At 34.7% G+C, this 19,217-nt stretch overlaps 2 protein-coding genes across 2 annotated transcripts; one reads left to right on the top strand and one right to left on the bottom strand.

Annotated features, from left to right (window-relative positions):
* Positions 1-1,284: 1,284 nt before the first annotated feature.
* Positions 1,285-12,693, bottom strand: LOC100373297 (E3 ubiquitin-protein ligase RNF181-like). Its single transcript, XM_002741799.4, has 6 exons — positions 12,557-12,693; positions 8,641-8,697; positions 8,196-8,287; positions 5,492-5,607; positions 3,040-3,114; positions 1,285-2,382 (listed from the first exon to the last, which is right to left on the bottom strand). The coding sequence occupies exons 1-6, from the start codon at positions 12,637-12,639 to the stop codon at positions 2,323-2,325; spliced, it is 483 nt and encodes a 160-aa protein (XP_002741845.1). The 5' UTR covers positions 12,640-12,693; the 3' UTR covers positions 1,285-2,322.
* A 106-nt stretch (positions 12,694-12,799) lies between these two features.
* Positions 12,800-17,704, top strand: LOC102806981 (biogenesis of lysosome-related organelles complex 1 subunit 2-like). The gene is made up of 5 exons (XM_085493586.1): positions 12,800-12,930; positions 15,059-15,163; positions 15,933-16,052; positions 16,519-16,623; positions 16,813-17,704. The coding sequence occupies exons 1-5, from the start codon at positions 12,828-12,830 to the stop codon at positions 16,842-16,844; spliced, it is 465 nt and encodes a 154-aa protein (XP_085349712.1). The 5' UTR covers positions 12,800-12,827; the 3' UTR covers positions 16,845-17,704.
* Positions 17,705-19,217: the final 1,513 nt, after the last annotated feature.

Below are 19,217 nucleotides of genomic sequence, written 5' to 3' on the forward strand. Positions count from 1 at the left end.
CCATCAAAATTTTCAGTTGCACCTGAGCAAACTTGAAGTGCCAGTTGTTGTGCAACAATGACCAGGGATGGAAGTGGATGAAAGCTTAAATTTAAAGTACTACAATTTGCTATGTACAAAAATTGCAGCAGATAAACTCAAAGGAAGCCTAAAACTTGGGGTATTTGAAGCATGAAATGGATGTGGGAAATGTTCAGAATTAAATAATTAGAATTAGCCTATTGGATAAGACAGCTTTGCTATTTGAAATGCACAGAATAATACTAAATGTTGTATACGAAGAAAAAAAATTATGACAATCTGTATAAAACTCTTAAAGTCTATGTTGTATCCCAGGTTTGATCTAATTGGTTAAGTTTTTGAGAAGTTGACTAATTTTATGCAAATTAGGTAATTGACATGCGTAGATTTCACCCTGGACATGCAAAGTTTAACAAGTGATACTCTAAATGTCATGAAAATTGGCCAAGTATTAACTTGGGTAATTAATATTTATGGATTTAAACCCGATAATGTCTGGAAATTGTTCACAGTATCTATATATACCAATTTGGATTTGAATTTTATAGGTTCTTGACATGTCGGTGAATCAAACTGGATAACTGCCAAACCCCTCATGGGGTTAAAAACTGGTGTGTGTATTCACACTTGTTGCCATGGAAACAATTACCCCATTGTGTGAAGCCCTACTAAGATTGTCATAATACAATCAAGATCTATCCAAAATTTAGTTCAGATAGCGAGTTTTACACTTTGTCAACTGCCAGTTCTAAAAGGAGCATTAGCTGTTCTACAACAGCATTGTACAGGTCGTGTAGAATTGATACAAGGTTGTCCTTGGGAGTTTATGTATGGAAAGTCCATTAAAATTGGTATCCATAAATATGCAGTGAATTGTATAGCAATCTGTGAGAAGTATTAGTGATCAGAAATTGATTGCGTGATAAAACTTTTATTTGATATCACTGTTTAGACTGGCAGAGAAAGGGCAGTTCAGCATATAATGAACAACAGATTCTTTGTCGACTCCTTGATCGTATGGTTTCCTCAGAAATCTTATTCAATGAAAGGCTCATTAAATATATACAGTGTTCATCACAGCTTATTTGTCTGGCAGTAAAGTAGGAAGTTGCATTTATAAGACTTGAGGAACTGATTAACAATAGCTACAGAATGTTAATACATCTGTATATTGTCATGACATAGGACTTGCGCCCTCTATTGGCTGGGTTCTCTGCTGCCTTTGTTTATGGGGTGATACAACTATAACTGGACACAAAGCTGTACATTTACCAACACAGAATGCAAACATCAAATCCAAAGTTTATTTGGTATAAATAGTTTCACATTGTGAGCTGGGAGGGGGTGGTCATGTGTTTGAATGAACAGCATCTTGAACACTATGCAGGTAAGAACAAAATGGAGGGGAGTACTTGGACATGTACAGTTGTGAGGTCTTTTTAATGGTACAAGGATGTAGAAACTAGGCCCTGGAAAAATAAAATACTGTCTTTGGTCTTCATGTATCCAGTGAAAATTGACAAACTTAAAATATGTTGGTCCATGTAAAAATTTACATACACCGAATTTCTGGCTCTCATGACAGGTCCTGAAAAAGCAGCTTTTAATTGGGGGGGGGAGGGGGATCTGTGGTCCTTAAATGAAAGTTGTCTCTAACATTCTGTGAAAATACCACGCCCATAGACACTACATTTTTTTTTTTTTTTACATTATTGACTGTTCAAATTGAAGACTAATTCTCAGTTTTATTTTCTGCAAAATTATGTTTGAATCTTTTGCCATGTCAAGTAATGTGCATGATATACCTGGTAATAAATGTGAAATTGCTGCATATACAAGTTAGCCATGTCTGGAGTGGCCTGCCAATAGCAGAAAAGATTCAGTTGTGAACAAGTTCTCGGCATCTTTGGATGTAGTCAAGTCACTAAATTGCACATGGGTAGCTTTGTTCAAAAATAACAGTATTCACAAAAATCAATATTCGATGTGAAGCATTTTGCAAATTAAGAGTAGTCAATATGCACGCCAAACTCTGAGGTGGTTTCCTGTATCGCCATTATGTTTCTTCCTTTTAAATTGATAAAACTACTGTTTGCAAATGATATTGACTGCATTCAGGCGAATTTACTACCTCCTAGGTTGGTTGCATCATGCCGAGTTACTCTGTATTGAAAGGGCTTTTTACAGAATTTTGCTGACAATACGACTTTAACACATTCAAGATAGTCTTTCCTATAATTTAAAGTTGTCTTTACAGATATACAAAATTACTGTCAATCTGAATATTATGATTATGAAAGTTCACGTATACATAGAATTATGCAAGGATTCCACTCGTGCTTCTTTTTCTTTTGATTTTTCCTGTAAAAAAAAAATGTAACGTGCATGAGCCATAAAAACAACAGTATTTATTTAATTGCATAGAGAGGGCGTAGTTGTAAAAATAACTTCCATGGAGATGAATGTAATAATTAATTTGTATGATGGAAACTATAATTTTAAAAAGAATTTATAAAATATGCAGGTGACAAATTAATCAAATTGGCCTGCATGTCTGGGAAATTAAAATAAAACCAACATGACTGCCAGTTGCCTCTTTTTGAATAAAACATTTTGTGATTTTAAATTGCTAAATTTCAACAAAATAACCAAAGAGAACATGAAATTCTCTTGATTTTAGCAAAATCTGTGAATGTGTATCTGAGAAATGGGTAGAGAACATTTGTAAGAAAAATATGGCCACCAATTGGCCACCATTAGTGATATAATTATCAAGAATGAATGAAATTGGCCCTGGCATGCCTAAGAAACATTTGAAAACATGTTATTGTTCCTGAGACAAAAGTCTCACATTAACGTTCAAAATAAAGAAAAGTAGCCACACGATGTATGAACAAAATTGGGTACGGCATGTCTAAGAAAAGTTGGGTCAAAGGACAGATGCACATGACCCATTTTGGACAACACTTGATGGGTACTATTATCACATTCCCCCTTTGAATAATTAATAATTCATACTTTTTGCTTGCGATATTCTTCATAGTCGGGGTCATCAGTCAATAGTTCATGTCTACAAACTGGACAAGAGTTTGTCTGGAGTAAAAAAAAAATGTGTTTCAGTCAGATATAGTCTACAGCAAATTCTATGGTTTTATCACTAGAGGGCGCTATTCACCCATCAGCCTACCAAAGATCAGAATTGGACTTGAACAAAATCATATATTAAGTCACAGTCCCTCTATTCCCGGTCTAGAAACTGTCATTGTATTATGTGTGAATTGGTCTCCTTCTCTGGCAAAGGCGCATTGCGGGTGTGGGCAAGGCATTGTCACGTGATTTGACATCGTCAGTGTTATGTATTTTTTTACAACTTAGTTGTTTATTCCAGAATTCGTACTTTTTCATATAATTTTTTAATCAGGATATCTGTACAAGGTCATATTTTAGCCGGCGAGTAGTTCTTTAATTCATCTATTTTACCACCAGCGACACATTTTCGCAACAAATTTTCGTACCTTTACCCAGATATTTGTCGTTTTTGATTTTGGGGTGATTGAAATTAAGTCAATTTTATTTACCATACTTCTCGGCGCGAAACCAATGTTTGTCTTTGATTTTGACATTTTATGATCGAAACATATCATTAAAAATTGGTGGGCTGATTTGTTATTTGTCACACCGCATTTTATTAATGTTAAATTGAGATTTGTTTAGCAATGTCAGCATGTTGACACGCGAAGTTTTTTCCCCTATTAAAACGGGGAAAATGAACATAATTCCCGATATTAATCTTTGAATTGCAGGAACTGGATGTTTATGAGTTGGTAGGCTGATTGTGATGCGTATCTGGGTTCAAAAATCCCAAATTTCATAGTGATAATTTTGTTTACATGTTTGTTTACGTTGTGGTTGCCCGAATTTGAAGTCAAAGTGAAGTCATACAATGAGGTATCGCTTTGCATGACGGTAACTTTTGAAGGTATTGTAATCTGTCTGACTTCCTCGGCCCGCGTGTGAACTGTTTGTTTACCCGCACTGCGGTTCAAGACAAAAGAACGCTAGTCGTTTCCAGTTTTGTTGATAATGAAGTACCCCGGTAGACTCGGAGTAAAAGAAACTTAATTGGATGACTGATCAAATGTTATTGCATGCCTTCACTTTCATGGGCTTCTGCAATCTGATTAAAATTTGACAAAAGTAACTCTGTAACCATATGTTTGCATTTTGCATTTAGCAATAATATAATGATTGCAAACTTAAACCTTAAAGTGGGAGAGTCTTCACCTGCACATGCATCAGATAGCTATTGCGTGAGCGTTTTTAGCATGTGATATCATCACTTGGGACTCAATTTCCGTGCGTGCGCAGACGACTACCTTCCCGCTTTAAGCGACCAAGATATGATATGAAAAATAATAATGGCTAGTGAAACAAAACAATAGTCATAAGCAAAATTTTTGAAACTACAATAGCATTCTTTTTTTTCTCTGATTTTTATTTAAAAAAAAACATTTCCTGTGTCATTAGTGTCACTTTGTAATGGCCATTGCAAGCATACCATATTTGCTATATATATCGCTGTTGAACAGTAAATCACTTGCAATCGAAAATCTGTTGTGGAGTTGCCTCCAGAGGGCACCATCTATTGAAATTCTGTCGAGTGAACCTCTTGGTTTATGGTAAAAGATGACAAATTACGGAGAGTCCTGGGTGAGATGACAAATATGTTGCCATATTGAGAGGCTAAGCCTCTAACGGCTTCCCACCAATAATTTATGTGTCCATTCCTATATTAATGTGCATCATAATTTTATATAGTCGTGAACGAGAACAGAATGGCGACTACTCAACACTTATTTTTAACATAGCATTTTTTGTGATATTGGCCAAGCAGTTGTGTCAATAACGATGTTTTGATAAGAGTTGGTCTTTCTTATGTGATTATATACAATACAAATTCCTAGAGCCTGTGCTGGATTGCACTGAGAAGTAAAATCCATAGATCTGATTGGAGGCACCTCTAAAGCATGCGCTCAATTAACATAATGTTGTTATCGAATAAATAATTTCCGATGATGCAATTTTTAGTATTTTCAAAATAATATTTTGTTTGAAATGCTTTTTTGCCACTGTGATAGTGACATAAATTGACATAGCCAAATGTCAAAATAATTTGTCATTTGTGAAAGGTTGCCAGAAACCAAGGCTTACCAAGACAAATACTTTATTTTATCTGGCATTAATTTTCGCTATTAAAACTTTTTGGGTATTTTGTATGGACTTTATTTTCACTGATTTTTGACGAGTTGAGTGTAAAATATAGAAAAATGAGAATATTTGCTGGATTTTATTTTCACTGAATCATTCCTTCAGCAAAGATAAATTCCTTCAGCAAAAATATTAAAAGTATTTCATAATAGTCCTGATGCATTCAAGAGATAAGATGCAACATGTCTGTGTCTTAACATACCTTTTTTAACCATGGCAATATACATCCTGAATGAAACTGGTGTTGACATGGCAACTGTTTGGCTTTTTCATGAATATCAAACTCTAATAAACAAACTGGACACTTTTTACCCATCTCTGAAAGAAAAAAATTAAAGAAATCTTAGAAAGAACTCACCAAAGATTTAAAATTAGGATTCGGGTATCCTTCTGGAAGAACCTCAAATATTGTTTTGACCAAGTTGAATTTTGTTATACTAGTATTGAATATGCAAATTAGATGAATAAATTAAATGTTAACGAACACAAAACATGCAAGTTTAATTAATATACTGTAAAAGGCAGGGGGGGATTGGCACGAGAGGGCGCCATCCGATCTGAATGGAACGTTTCGACGTCAGTCGCCCGTAGCCCATCGTCAAAGCAACAACGTCTCGTTTACGAACAGATGAAATAATTTCAGCAATTTCTTTACAGATTAATCCTCAACAAAACTTAGAAACATTTCATAGACGAATACTGGCTCCAAAATTATGTCTATTGCAAAACAATTCAACCGACAACCAGTTTGACGCCACAATTGTATTGCTGGAGCCCGAGTTCTACGCGTGATTTTATTGCGTTCAAATATGTTCCATTTCAAACTGCGCATGCTCACACACTGTGGTTTCTCGAAATGCATACTAATTAGGTAACTTGTCACTGATAAAAGTCACCGAAAACATTTTGAGCAATTTTGAGCAATAGTAATAGAGTGAAATATAAACGTGCCTCTGCATTCTTCATGAATTTCGTAACTTGCTAAGATCATGGTAATGAGAAAACCTGTGCTTACTTTCAACATTTAGCTGCAGTCTGATCGAAAACGTGTCTCAAAAAATACTTTAACATTATTTTTCCGATTATTTTTTCAGCTCGTATCGATAGTATCAGTCAATTTAGAACTAACATGTATGCTATCGGAAAGCATTTTGGCACAATTTTACTGAAAAGACGAGTTTTTTATTGCTCATGAATATTAATTTATGCAAAAGAGATGATTATTTCAACCAATCGAATCATGCAACTCCCCCCCCCCCCCTGGTAAAAGGGTTAATTATTCACTGGGTTTTAATTTTGCTTATTTCGCTGACAGGAAAATGCGCTAAATTAAAACCCAGTGAATATGTAAAATTTAGCATAGAACACATTATCTATATTACAAAACTTTCAATTTAAAATCCACTAAATATACCTGAAATGGTAAATCAGCGAAATTTAAACCCAGTGAAAAATTGTCATTTTACAGTAAATTTTAAAATGCTTCCAAACATTAATCTGTCAAGTCAATATAAAAGTATATTGGGCTGCCAGAATAAAAGTTAAGTGGCTGCACATTCCTAACAGTGGCAATTAAATGAGAAAAGATCGTAGAGAACCAAATTGGTGGGAAATTATGCAGCAACAGTGTGTAGTAAAACGGCCAAAACATTGATGAGAGAACCTGATTAGTCACCATGATTGTGTCTTAAATACCTGTGAAGGATGAACAAAGACTACTGAAGAATCACTTTGAGCTTGATTGGGAGTAGTTAGAATGATCCCAAAAAAATGCAAAATTCCCTACATACCAACTGTTGTATACTGAGATTTGATAGGTAGATTATGTGGAGGAATTAAAATAGTACTAAGAGTACCAAGCAAAATTATATTGGGACTGACAGAGTGGATACAGAACTATAGTTTTACAAGACAGCATTAAAATCTTATAAAGTTACAGAGCAATGATGTGGGTTATTGAACAAACAGTGTTTGTTGTCACAGTGTATGTGTGTTGCGTAACTCATTTTGTAATGAAGGAGAGTGACCAGTAGAAATTGCAACTGATTCATGTACAAAACTTGGTAAAATAATGCTTTCAATCACCTGCTTTATTGCTCATTCAATAGTGACCATGCATTCACACAACTCATCAATCTGAAAATCGAATCGAGGGTGATTCTGCTGAAATTTAGCATTTTTAAATAGTAAGGGGAATGTTGTGATCTTCACTTGAGTCGTCATGTGAGACAAACAAACTAGTTCAGAAAAACAGTCCTCTCCCAGTATATGGGTATTGTTAAGAATAAAGAAACTAGTAAACAGGTACTGTTTGGAACTAAGAAAGAGTACTTTCCTAGTAAATGCTGAACAAAAAACTTCTATTGAAGGTTAGTAGACTGTTAAAACAATAGTGACGAATCAAAATGTAGTATTTAATAATACATAGTTTGGTATACTTCGTACCCGATAACTTTTTTCAAAAAGACCCCAGCTATTAACCTTTTTCACCACCACAATTTGTCACTCAAAATCTTCGGCACTTTTTTTCTAAATCTTAAATATTTCTGGGAATAAACCCTAATTTTGGAGCTAACAAACAAAATTTGAGTCACTATTCAGTTTTTACCCAAAAACTTTGGCTAATTTTGTCCCAATCTTCTGAAGGAAAATGCAAACTATAAATGGGACTATTTTGTACATTTGTGATGGAAAGAGGGAATTGGTGGTGAAATTCAAAAGGTCACAATTGCCATTTATCATAGGAATATTTGTTAGGTGGAGCCGTGAATAAAGCAATCTTTTGGACTGTACGATAGTCTTGCGTGATATTAACATCCATCGCCCAATAAGCTAATGTCAGATTCAAGGTTGGTAATTATATTCAGACTCATGACAATATTGATTGACTCTTCAGTTATACTTACGGACTTGTTTAGCAGATATTTCTATAGATGGTAGAGCTTGTACAACGGCTATTGACGCTGGCGGTGCTCTCCTCTCACCAGGTAGAGTAAATCTGTGTAAAGGCAATGTTACATTACAAAAGCTATTTTGTTTGATCCAAAAATTACTGCTACTGTATAGACATTATTTATTCACTGCGTTTTAATTGCGCTGTTTTCGCTGATAAGTAAAATTCGCGAAATTAAAATCCATGTAAAATAACAATAAAACTCATTGCCAAATTTGTGAAATTTAAAAACCTAATGAAAAGGCTCAAACATCAAAATCATCAAAAAATAAATGATTTTACAATGCGATATGTTTGAGGGAACGTGATGTAGATCCGTCTTTGAGAATAAGTTACACAAATCATGAATCACAGTTTAGTGATGGACATTACAATTTACCAATATGTATAGTACTCACCCATCAAAATCTAAATCCAAATCAAAGTCCAGCATGTCACTATTTTCAACCAACATTCTGCAAGAGATGCATTAAATCATTTGAGCCAATTGTTTGTACCACAGTTCCTCACGGGACTATGTTTGTATATACCTATGATTTCAGCATGGTATGTCGTATTAATAATAAAGATAATTTATTGCATCCTTAGAAATACAGTGTTTCCATCAGTTTATAGCAACAAAAGTAAGATATTAAAAAAAACAAAATAACTATTATATTATATTATATTTCAGTGGGTAGAAATGCGTTTTAAGCTGATGTTGGTCAAAATTAGTGAAATTCACACTCTGTGTATAGACCTCAGCACATGGATGAATCTGATACTAACTGGTAGCTGGAGGACATTTTTTAAATGTAAAAACGCTTGGAATTAATTTTCACTATTTTCGCTGAAGGAATGAATCAGTGAAAATAAAATCCAGCGAATATACCTTTTTTCCTATATTTTACATTCAACTCGTCAAAAATCAGTGAAAATAAATTCCATACAAAACACCCAAAAAATCTTTTCAGAGAAAAAAAATTCTATCTCAAATAAAGTATTTTACAGTACTACCACGACTTTAAAAACAATCTTTTTTTAGCTCCAAAAAGATTGTTTTTTAGCTCCATGATTATAAAAACAATAACTGGTCCTAACGGTGAAAAATGCAGGTATTCGGGGTCTATTGTCAGACATGGTGCCTACATTGGTGTTATGATTGCCTTCATTTTTGAATCAGAATGTGGTGTTAATGAAGCCCCACTACAAAGCTGACACAGCAGTTGTGTTGTGAAAGAAGAAGGAAATGTTGCTGTTTATGTATGTTTATTTTTGTCTTTATTTTTTTTATTTATTTATTAACACTTACTCACTCCCCGGAGAGAGTGGCAATGGTTACAGATTAATAGTAAAAGAATACAGTATTAATAAGGAAGTAATAAAAAAAATAAACTAATCTACAAAAACAGAATATTAATGGGAAAATAAATAATAAAAACAACTCCTTCAATTAATCCAAAATTTGTTGTCTAATTTCAAAGCACTTGTTGATATACTGTGCTACCTGGATGACAATACTATCATTATTTAACAGTGCAGTGAACTGTTCTACAGGAGGCAGGTTGTGAAAGGAGTCAATCACATCAGTCGCTGTATTAAACAGAACACAGAGTCTATTCCTGTATTTGGGACATTCCACCATAAAATGAAATTCATTTTCAATGGTATCTTGGTTACACATGTAACAAACCCTGTTATTGAGTGGAGTACAATTGTGTCTGCCAGTCTCAATCTTGAGGGCATGGTCACTCAGACGGAACTTAGCCAGACTAGTTTTCAAATCAATGTTTTTGATATTGATGAGATATGATTCCATACTGATATTGAATTAAATGTTCTGTAAGTTCTGAGTTTGTTTTTTCCCCTCAAACTTTTCACGAATATCACTATGGATTTCTTTCCAATGGGATGTAAATTTATGTTTGAGGTTGGACTTGATGATATTTATGTCTGTTGAAGTTAATTTATCACTTTTATTAATTAAACATTCCTGTTTAATATTCTTCAGCAAGTCTGTAATTTCCAAATACCACTTAGTTTTTAGGCTTTTATTAACTGAAAAAGCTTCTTAATGCGGTTGTAATATTTTATTAATTGATTTTTAATAAATATATCCAAAGGGTATCTTCCTAACTCGCTGTAAATTCCTATAATTGGGGTTCTTTGTGAAACTTGAAGGAGATATCGACAGTATTGAACATTAATGTCCTCAACTGGTGATTTGGATGAGAACTCGTCATGCCACACATCACTACCATAAACAAGTATCGGTCGTATTAGTTTGTCAAAAAGCGATAGTGACAAGGTGATGGACAAATTGTGTATTGTGCCTAATTTAGTTTTGAGAGAAAACAGTGCTTTTTGAGCCTTTCTCTTAAGGTGCTTTAGAGCTTCCTTAAATTTTCCATTTGCACTGATTATTAAGCCAAGATAATTGAATGTTTTGACTGTCACAATGTCACTGCCCCTAGAAAGAAAGTGTCACTGTTTAGACATCTGTTTGATTTGTTAAAAACTAATACTTTTGTTTTTTCTGGGTTTACAGTTAATTGTCATTTATTAACATATTCTGACAAGTTATCCAGACCAGATTGTAGTCCATGCTTTGTTCTAGAGAGAAGGACAAAGTCATCTGCATAAAGTAGGCAGTTGACAGGCGAATTTTCAAGCATTGGAGCATCACAATCAGAATTGAAACTGTTGAGAAGGTCATTCAGAAAAAGGTTAAAAAGAATTGGACTGAGATTACAGCCTTGTTTAACACCAATATTGGAGTTAAATGGTTCTGTTAGTCCTTCTTTACATTTAACTTTATACTTAATTTTACTATACATGTTTTTAATAATTTTATACATGTGGTCAGTAATACCATTATTAAGAAGTTTAGGAAAAAGGCCATTATGCCAAACACTATCAAAGGCCTTTCGAAGATCAATAAAGCAGGCATACAATTTATTGCCCTTTTTATTGTTATGGTAAATATATTTGTTGATAAGTGTTTTTAAGATGAAAATGTTGTCTGTCGTCCTACATTCACATCTAAATCCAAATTGGTTATTTGAAAGAATGTTTTTTTGTTCTAAGAAAGAAGTCAACCTATTATTCAGAATACTATTGAATAATTTTCCCAGACAGCTAGAGATAGCTATTCCCCTGTAATTTGACGGGGAGGACTTAGATCCTGATTTGTGTATGGGTACTAGAAGGCTCGTACTCCAAGACTGAGGGTAGGTATTTGTGTTATAGATCATATTGAAAAGCTTATGTAATGCATCTACAAAATAATGTTGGCCATATTTCAACATTTCGTTACAAATTTCATCCTCGGCAGTGGATTTATTATTTTTAAGTAAGTTAATGGCTTTCCTAATTTCATTTTTAACAATTGGCGAGTCTAACACTGTGTTGTACTTGGCCTTCTCTTTTTTCTTTTTTTATGAATATGGAGCTAATCCCTCTGTTAGACACATAACTAGGATGCATCATAGGAGGACCCTGAGACAACTAATTCATTTTTGTCTGCGGAGAACCACACTGTGCAGAATGTTTGTGGCGTTGTTTCAGTGTTAGGATTTACAATTCAATATAAATCCCACAATGCGGCATTGACGTCATTGCAAAAAACTGACTACGGTTGTGGGTAGTATTTTTAAAGATATTGAAATCTGCAATCAAACACAATGTTTCGAAAAATAAATTTAAAATCTCCTAGTAAATTTTGTTGGCGTGAAACTATATAGATTGAAATATTGAAAAAATATCTCCAAATCCGGAGACATTTACTCTATTTTTCGCAAAGTTTGACAGTTGAGCAAGGTTAACCGAGTCGTGACCTCGATGTGGTTCGTAACCAGTCTTGTGATTGGTTGTTGACAAAATGCTGAACAGGCCACGCCTCCAACTGTGCCATGCGTTTGGGCAAACCGTTAGGAATTCCTAAATGGAGTCAATTTGTGTAGTTTTCTTGATTTATTCTGCAGATATCAGTAAAATATAGGTAAGGCTTTGGCGAAATTTGAAAGAGCAACTAATATTCTTCAACCTGGTATTATTTATAGATTTTATTTTTCATTAAGTTCATCTGTTTTTTCCAGTTTAAAAAATATGAGCTGGCTGGAACCTTCATCCCTTGTCTATTTCTTACACTAGATACCAGCCGATACCCCCCCCCCCCCCGCTCATAGGGAGTTCGTACAGTTGATCATAGTTCCTGGGATCCCTGTGGTGGCCCTTAGCCAGTACTCAAACATCACATCCTATAATCGAACGTGTTTTAATGGAGAATTTTATACAGAATAATAGACTGAGACAGGGATCATAGTTGGAAAATACCTGGCGAACTGGAGAAGATCCAGATTCCTGTGAACACCAGAATCGTCTGGTTCACAATCATGTTCATCATAATACGATGCCATTGTACAATATCACCAGAAATAACTACTTCAGTAAGAGACGTCAGTCAAAGTACACGTCTACTATCGCCGACAAGCTGAAAATACTAATTTAGTAACAGCGTTCAGATCAAAACTGCTGTTGAAATCGTGACAAAGCACCGTATCAAAATATAGGCACTTCCGCTTCCGGGTCAAATCTGGTTTTCAACATGGCGGATGCACCGAGTGATGCTTCTCTTCCTGTAGAAGAAGATGTTGAAAAACAGCCGAGTAAAAAAGTTGAAGATGGTCCTAAGGCACCAATGACCAAAGGTAATTATGTCTTTATTTCCTGATTACACGAATATACTTATTTATCGAGTATATCTGTAGTCGTAACAATAACGAATTTGAAATTATTCATAATCATTGATTAAACGATGTTTTGAGATCATAAAGCTGAATTATACGTCACATAGACTAATACTCAGTATTATTTTGTATTCTTAAAAATTAATATAAGTTAATAACATGTGCTAGTGTGTTGATGTATTCATACAATGACCAAGCAGATAACTTGGAGCCTTAAGTTTTGATGTAAGGGGCGTGGTTGCATATCACATTCACAGGCGCTCGGAACGTTTCTTGGCTAATAAAAAATGACCTAAAGTAGGATCGGCATAGTTAGTCAGTCGCCGGTAAATTCCCCTACTACTCATATAATAACACAAGGTAGGAAAGCGTTGACACCATGACATCGAAACTTCCCGAAAATAACACGATCTTCCAAATTATATATCGATCCGCTTCACACAACTCAAGCATGATATTGGTAGAAACTATCGATCGACTTACATTTCCTTTATTCGAACTAAAACGGGTTAAATCCTGTGAAAATCGAAACACCAGAGCAATATGAATCAACCCGTCTACGCGGATATTTTGAAGCAGAGGCCCGAGCATGCGTAAATGTTTGGAACTGCACATGGGTGGAGCTGCGCATGCACGAGCCTCTGCTTCAAAATATCTGCGTAGACGGGTTGATTCATATTGCTCTTGTGTTTCGATTTTCACAGGATTTAACCCGTTTTAGTTCGAATAAAGGAAATGTAAGTCGATCGATAGTTTCTACCGATATCATGCTTGAGTTGTGTGAAGCGGATCGAAATATAATTTGGAAAATCGTGTTATTTTCTGGAAGTTTCGATGTCATGGTGTCAACGCTTTCCTACCTTGTGTTATTACTAGTACCGGTATATGAGTAGTAGGGGAATGTACCGGCGACTGACTATAACTATGCTGATCCCACTTTAGGTCATTTTTTATTATCCAAGAAACGTTCCGAGCGCCTGTGATCACATTCAAAAGATCTACCTCGTTTACACGACAGCATTTACAGGACTAGCCCTGAGTACAGTCCTGTAGGTTGGCCTTCTTCCGCTGATCATTCGGGGACCGAATGATCAGCGGAAGAAGGCCAACCTACAGGACTGTACTCAGGGCTATTACAGGACAGCTCGAGTCAATGTGTAAATTTGTTCGATTCTGATAAGTTTCAAGGTTGAGCTCTGATAGGACTGGGCCCGACATAAAAAAAGCAAATTAATTGGTGGAAGGAGCAAAGGTTTGCCTCAGATAAAATGCTGTCTAGCTGCAGTTCCGTAGCTCAGTCTTTGGTGCGACCTACAATCAAATTTCGCCCTAACAATTTCATTTGGACGTCTTCTTTTTAATTTTGTTGTTGTATGTCGAACAGAGCCGGCCAGAGTAAGTCACAGAAATTATTCGGTCGGCAACATAGGGCTATGATTCCACAGCTAAATGCTGCCATGTAAACCAAGTAATCGTCTAAAGTGGTGGAGCGATGGCAGAATATAATATGGTAGGGTCATATAGTAAAGAGTTGGTAGAGTTTACAAGGCGCAGTGCTCTATATCTGCCAAACTTGGTGGTCAATGAACAGGCGCAGTATTTTCATCAACCGTCTGTATACCAGTGATATTATCAAGTTTGCAGTGGTAATTAAACTAAACAAAAAGCTGTGATATTTTTAAGCAATATAAATATCAACCATCAACACAATATTTTCTGCCCAAGACGTTTTCACAATGGTATTGTACCTGTGAAAAATCTTGTGTGGTTTCTTTATACAAGGAATCGCAGTCAGTGTTTATTCTTTATTTCATAAGATTTTCTCAGGTTCCAGAGACTTTCAGTAAAATTGGGCAGTTTGTGAAACATTTCTTTAATCTTGTGTATTTTGTATTCAAATGATGATCCAAGGTATTTTTTTGAGATGAAATCACAACATTTGGATTCTCTGTGACATATTTGTTTAGAAGGAAGCCTGGTCATAGTGACTTCTCATGACTTTTAGATAAATTAGCCCCAGTGCAATTCCTAGATCTATTCACCAAATCACAAAAAATATAATAGTATTTGTTGCTGTGATTGATTGCAGTGAATGAAATGAAAAATCCTGTGGAGTACAAGAAACCAGATGTCAACGATTTATGCCGTGACATGTTTCTGAAATTAGAAGATTACCTCAAAGGTGATCTTGCAGGTAAGCACCACCTCTCCTGTATTCTTTATCTTCTACTCAGATTCCTTTACAGAAAATATACCTCATACTTTCTCATTACAAATGGTATTTACTCAAATCATCTGCTTCTCAAAATTGTTCTCAGTTTTTTACCTACATGATTGTTTTTTGTTAAATTAAGCAGAAATTATAGTTTTGCAACAAATTAATTGAATATGCCTATTAGTTCTAGTATAATTTGTTGCTTTCAGTATAGCTTTCACATAACATTATTATTGCCCATGTTAATGCTCACTCCTGTATTTTCATCATCTGATATAGATTTCTCACCGGAATTGTAAAGACCAACTGTGTTTGTTTCAGTCACCGATATCCAAATTTACATTTAAAATGATCCACCTGGCTAAACCATAGACCTTAGACAATCTAAGGTCTATGGCTAAACATTGTTGATTTCTGTGTATTAATGTCAACTATCAACACTGCTAATTGGTTTAAAGTACTACGGATGGTGTCCATGTTTTTTTTTTTAACACAGGTCCCATGCTATGTATACACCACATTTAAACTAACTGACGCTAACTGTGGCACTTTAATGCACATGTTGTCCATCATTTTGTTATGTTCTTTTTCTTCATTTTTTTGTCACTCAGTTCTAGGAATAGTTTCAAAATTTCCAATAAAAAATCCACCTCCAAATCCGACAAAAGTCACCAACTTACACAACAGATACCACTGAAACTTTTCTCTCCAATAATGATGGAAATGTTACTCTTTTTTTTTTTCATAGCAACTGCTGAAGATTATAAATTACTTGAGAAGATGAATCAAGTGACTATTCAAAAATACGGTGACATGAGAACGATTACGTCAAATATAGCAACGTCCATGCAGAACTTGAATGATAAATGTAATTAACGGGTTGAGGGATGAATCATAATTGTATTAGGGGGGGGTGCAAGGAATGAATCATAATTGTATTGGGGGTGCAAGGGATGAATCATAATTGTATTGGGGATGCAAGGGATGAATCATAATTGTATTGGGGGGGTGCAAGCGATGAACCATAATTGTATTGAAGAGACAATAAGGATGAAGTGGGTGTTAAATGTAGCAAATCTATGCAGAACCTCAATGATAAATTGCAAGGGATGAATCATTATTTGGGGGGGGGATAATAAGGCGGTGCAAATGTGATGAATCAGGTGACTATTCTGAAAATACAGTCATATGTTATGCGACATGGCATATATTTATACTAACACAATGCAGATACCTGGAGAATGAAATATTTTAGCTGTCTAGGTGTAGCATAAACGTTCACTGCATGTTGTGTCCAGTACGACTTAAAAAAACAAACATGTTTTTTATTGCAGTTAAAAGTTTACAGCCCTACTTGGACCAGATAGATCAAGTGGAAGAGAGTGTTGCAAATTTAGAGCAAGCTGCTTACAGACTGGATGCATATTCAAAAAGATTAGGCAAGTCTCATAGTTTGTACTCCACTGTCATATTTCATATACCATATATAATTTGGTTGGAGTTCATATATCATCGCAGTGTTTATATCACAGTTCATATACAACTTCAGTTATAAGATCATAGTTCTTATACCACTGCAGTCACTTACTATAATATAATGATTTTTCTTCTTGATTTTTCATTCCCAGAATTGAAATTTAAACAACTTGAGAAGAGGTAACTCCAGAAAGAAGAGTCTTGTTATGTATATTTCTTGCAATCTGTTTATTTAGACATTTACAATATTGTAGGTATTGTTCAGCTTACCAGTATGAATTGAAAGCACAGAACGGTCTTATCATTCTTTGCTTATTCATATACAGTGCACATTATTAATATTTTTTAATTTATTCAGAATTAATTAATTATACACTCGCTTTCAAGAAGGTTTGAGCATTTTTTTGGAAATTTATAAAAAAAATACCACAGAAGACCTTTGTTTGTTACATATAAATCCATAGAAGAAATTTTCATTTTGGAAAATCCCATTATCCTTCCTCATTGTCAATTTACAAAGACAACATCAAAGATTTAAAAAAAAAAATAATTAATTGATTGCAGATATTTTGAACACTATAGTTTGGTGAAAATTATTAAATTGTAAAACTTATTTTGATTACCGTAGTTTAAGGTTACTGATCACAGTAGGATTTAATATTTCTGGTGTACATCTACTGAGACATTACGATCAATTAGATTATCATTTCAAATTTATATTAAGTTCATACCTTCATGATCGTACAGTATTTGACTTTTGTATCCTTGCATCGAAGCATAGAAATTGTATTTTTTTCATTTCACTGACTTTTACAAAATTTAGTCCCTACAAATCACTTCACATAATCACATGTTGAATTGTTTTGATTTTAAAAAGGCTCGTGCAGTATTGAGTACGCAATGTATTTTACACATGAAGTACCGGTATATACGTTTGTGAAAAAAAGGCTTTATTTCCTTCTACATGTGTAGAAAGACTTGTCAAATTTTCTTTCATTAAGGTTATAATAAAGGAATATTCTGTTCCATTGAACACAACCTGAATCAACCATGGTCCTTGCCTACATTTTTTTGCACTTTTTTCTTATATTCTTCAATATTTCTGCAAATGAGCCAACAGACAAAAGTTGGGTCAAGTTTCAGTTTCTACTCATTTTTGTCCCAATTTTCTGAAGTAAAGTGCACTATTTTGTGAATTTGTGATGGAAAGATGGAACTGGTGGTGAAAAGATTAATGGTTTGCACTATGTGTTTATTGGTGGTGCCATGATTTTGAATTACATTTTTGTATTTATTATATCCCTCCCTGTAATATCCCTCGAGTGGAATTCCACCAGTGACCAGCTGTAAGCTCCCTCAAGTGAAACCTGCCATAACTTTTGCCTAGTAAAACCAGCAGTAGTTGAACAAGCAACCAGCAATAACATCCCTCTGGTAGAACCAGTAACCAGCGGTAACATCCCACTAGTGAAACTAGCAACCAGCGGTAACATCCCTCTGGTAAAATCAGTGACCAGCGGTAAAATCCCGACAACAAGCCATAACTTCTTACTAGGGTAGGGACCTAATATGTAAATCAGTTGATTAATATGCGCAGATTGTTTTCAACAACTATGTGCTATAAAGCATTATATCGGGTAGTTTTGATATATGCAAGGGAAATGTTGTAGTCTACATAAACTTGATAACACAGCTGAGCAGATAGAACTTTTGGTTCTTCACATCACATCACCTCCAAAAATAGCCGCAATGAATAGGAAAAAATGGCGTCAGCTAGTCAGGCAATGTGTTAAAGATAACATATTTTACATGTATATATAATATTCAAACATTCAATGCATTTTAAGTCATAAGCCCAGCAGAGGTCTCAACATGTAAATGCGGGAAAGTAAGGGGCGAGTGTATACCCAAGGACCATCTCAGAAAGGATTAACTTTTTTGTTACCACTCTCAAAAAATTATCCAAATTACATCTTTCGTTTACCATGCTAGGGGGAACATAACGTTTGTAGAAAAAAAAAAATTGCAAAATGAGTTTGGTTCTCATTGATTTCCACAACACTTTTACAATGAAGAAACAAACATGTTCACAAAAATATCCACATTTTATTTTAAAAACAATTAATAGTCGAGCAATTTAGCAGATTTAAGAGTAAAAATCAGTAAAAAAAAAAGCGAAACTAATAACCAGTGAATAATTAATGCACTTACAGTACTTTCAATGATACATAATTCACCACATGTGATGCATACAAGCCTTTCAAAATTATGTTACAGTAATTTAATGGAGTCTGTGTCAGGAGGTGTTGGTGTTTTAATGGTATTCTGTTTTCAGTCTGTGATTTATGTTTTAAGTCATTGAACAACTTGTATTCTTCTCATTGGATCCATGCCCAACACAGAGCACTTCATATATATTGTATTATATATCTGAATTATTGTCACTCGCCAGTTGTAGATGGTTGACCAGTTGTTTTTTGGGTTGGCAGTGAAATGAAAAGGAGGCGAAGGTCTAGAAGAAAGTAATTACAAACAAGCATATTTAAATAATTTCATG

The sequence above is a fragment of the Saccoglossus kowalevskii genome, chromosome 19 (assembly GCF_978046115.1).
Source record: "Saccoglossus kowalevskii chromosome 19, keSacKowa6.1, whole genome shotgun sequence".
Taxonomy (NCBI): domain Eukaryota; kingdom Metazoa; phylum Hemichordata; class Enteropneusta; family Harrimaniidae; genus Saccoglossus; species Saccoglossus kowalevskii.

Excerpts from the sequence above, each read along its gene's own strand:
- LOC102806981 (XM_085493586.1), top strand. The coding sequence starts at position 12,828 with ATGGCGGATGCACCGAGTGATGCTTCTCTTCCTGTAGAAGAAGATGTT. Across the intron at positions 12,931-15,058 it reads TAAGGCACCAATGACCAAAG|TGAATGAAATGAAAAATCCT; the intron begins GTAATTATGTCT and ends GATTGATTGCAG. Across the intron at positions 15,164-15,932 it reads CCTCAAAGGTGATCTTGCAG|CAACTGCTGAAGATTATAAA; the intron begins GTAAGCACCACC and ends TTTTTTTCATAG.
- LOC100373297 (XM_002741799.4), bottom strand. The coding sequence starts at position 12,639 with ATGGCATCGTATTATGATGAACATGATTGTGAACCAGACGATTCTGGT. Across the intron at positions 5,608-8,195 it reads AATATCTGCTAAACAAGTCC|AGATGGGTAAAAAGTGTCCA; the intron begins GTAAGTATAACT and ends TTTTTCTTTCAG. Across the intron at positions 2,383-3,039 it reads AAGAATATCGCAAGCAAAAA|GAAAAATCAAAAGAAAAAGA; the intron begins GTATGAATTATT and ends TTTTTTTTACAG.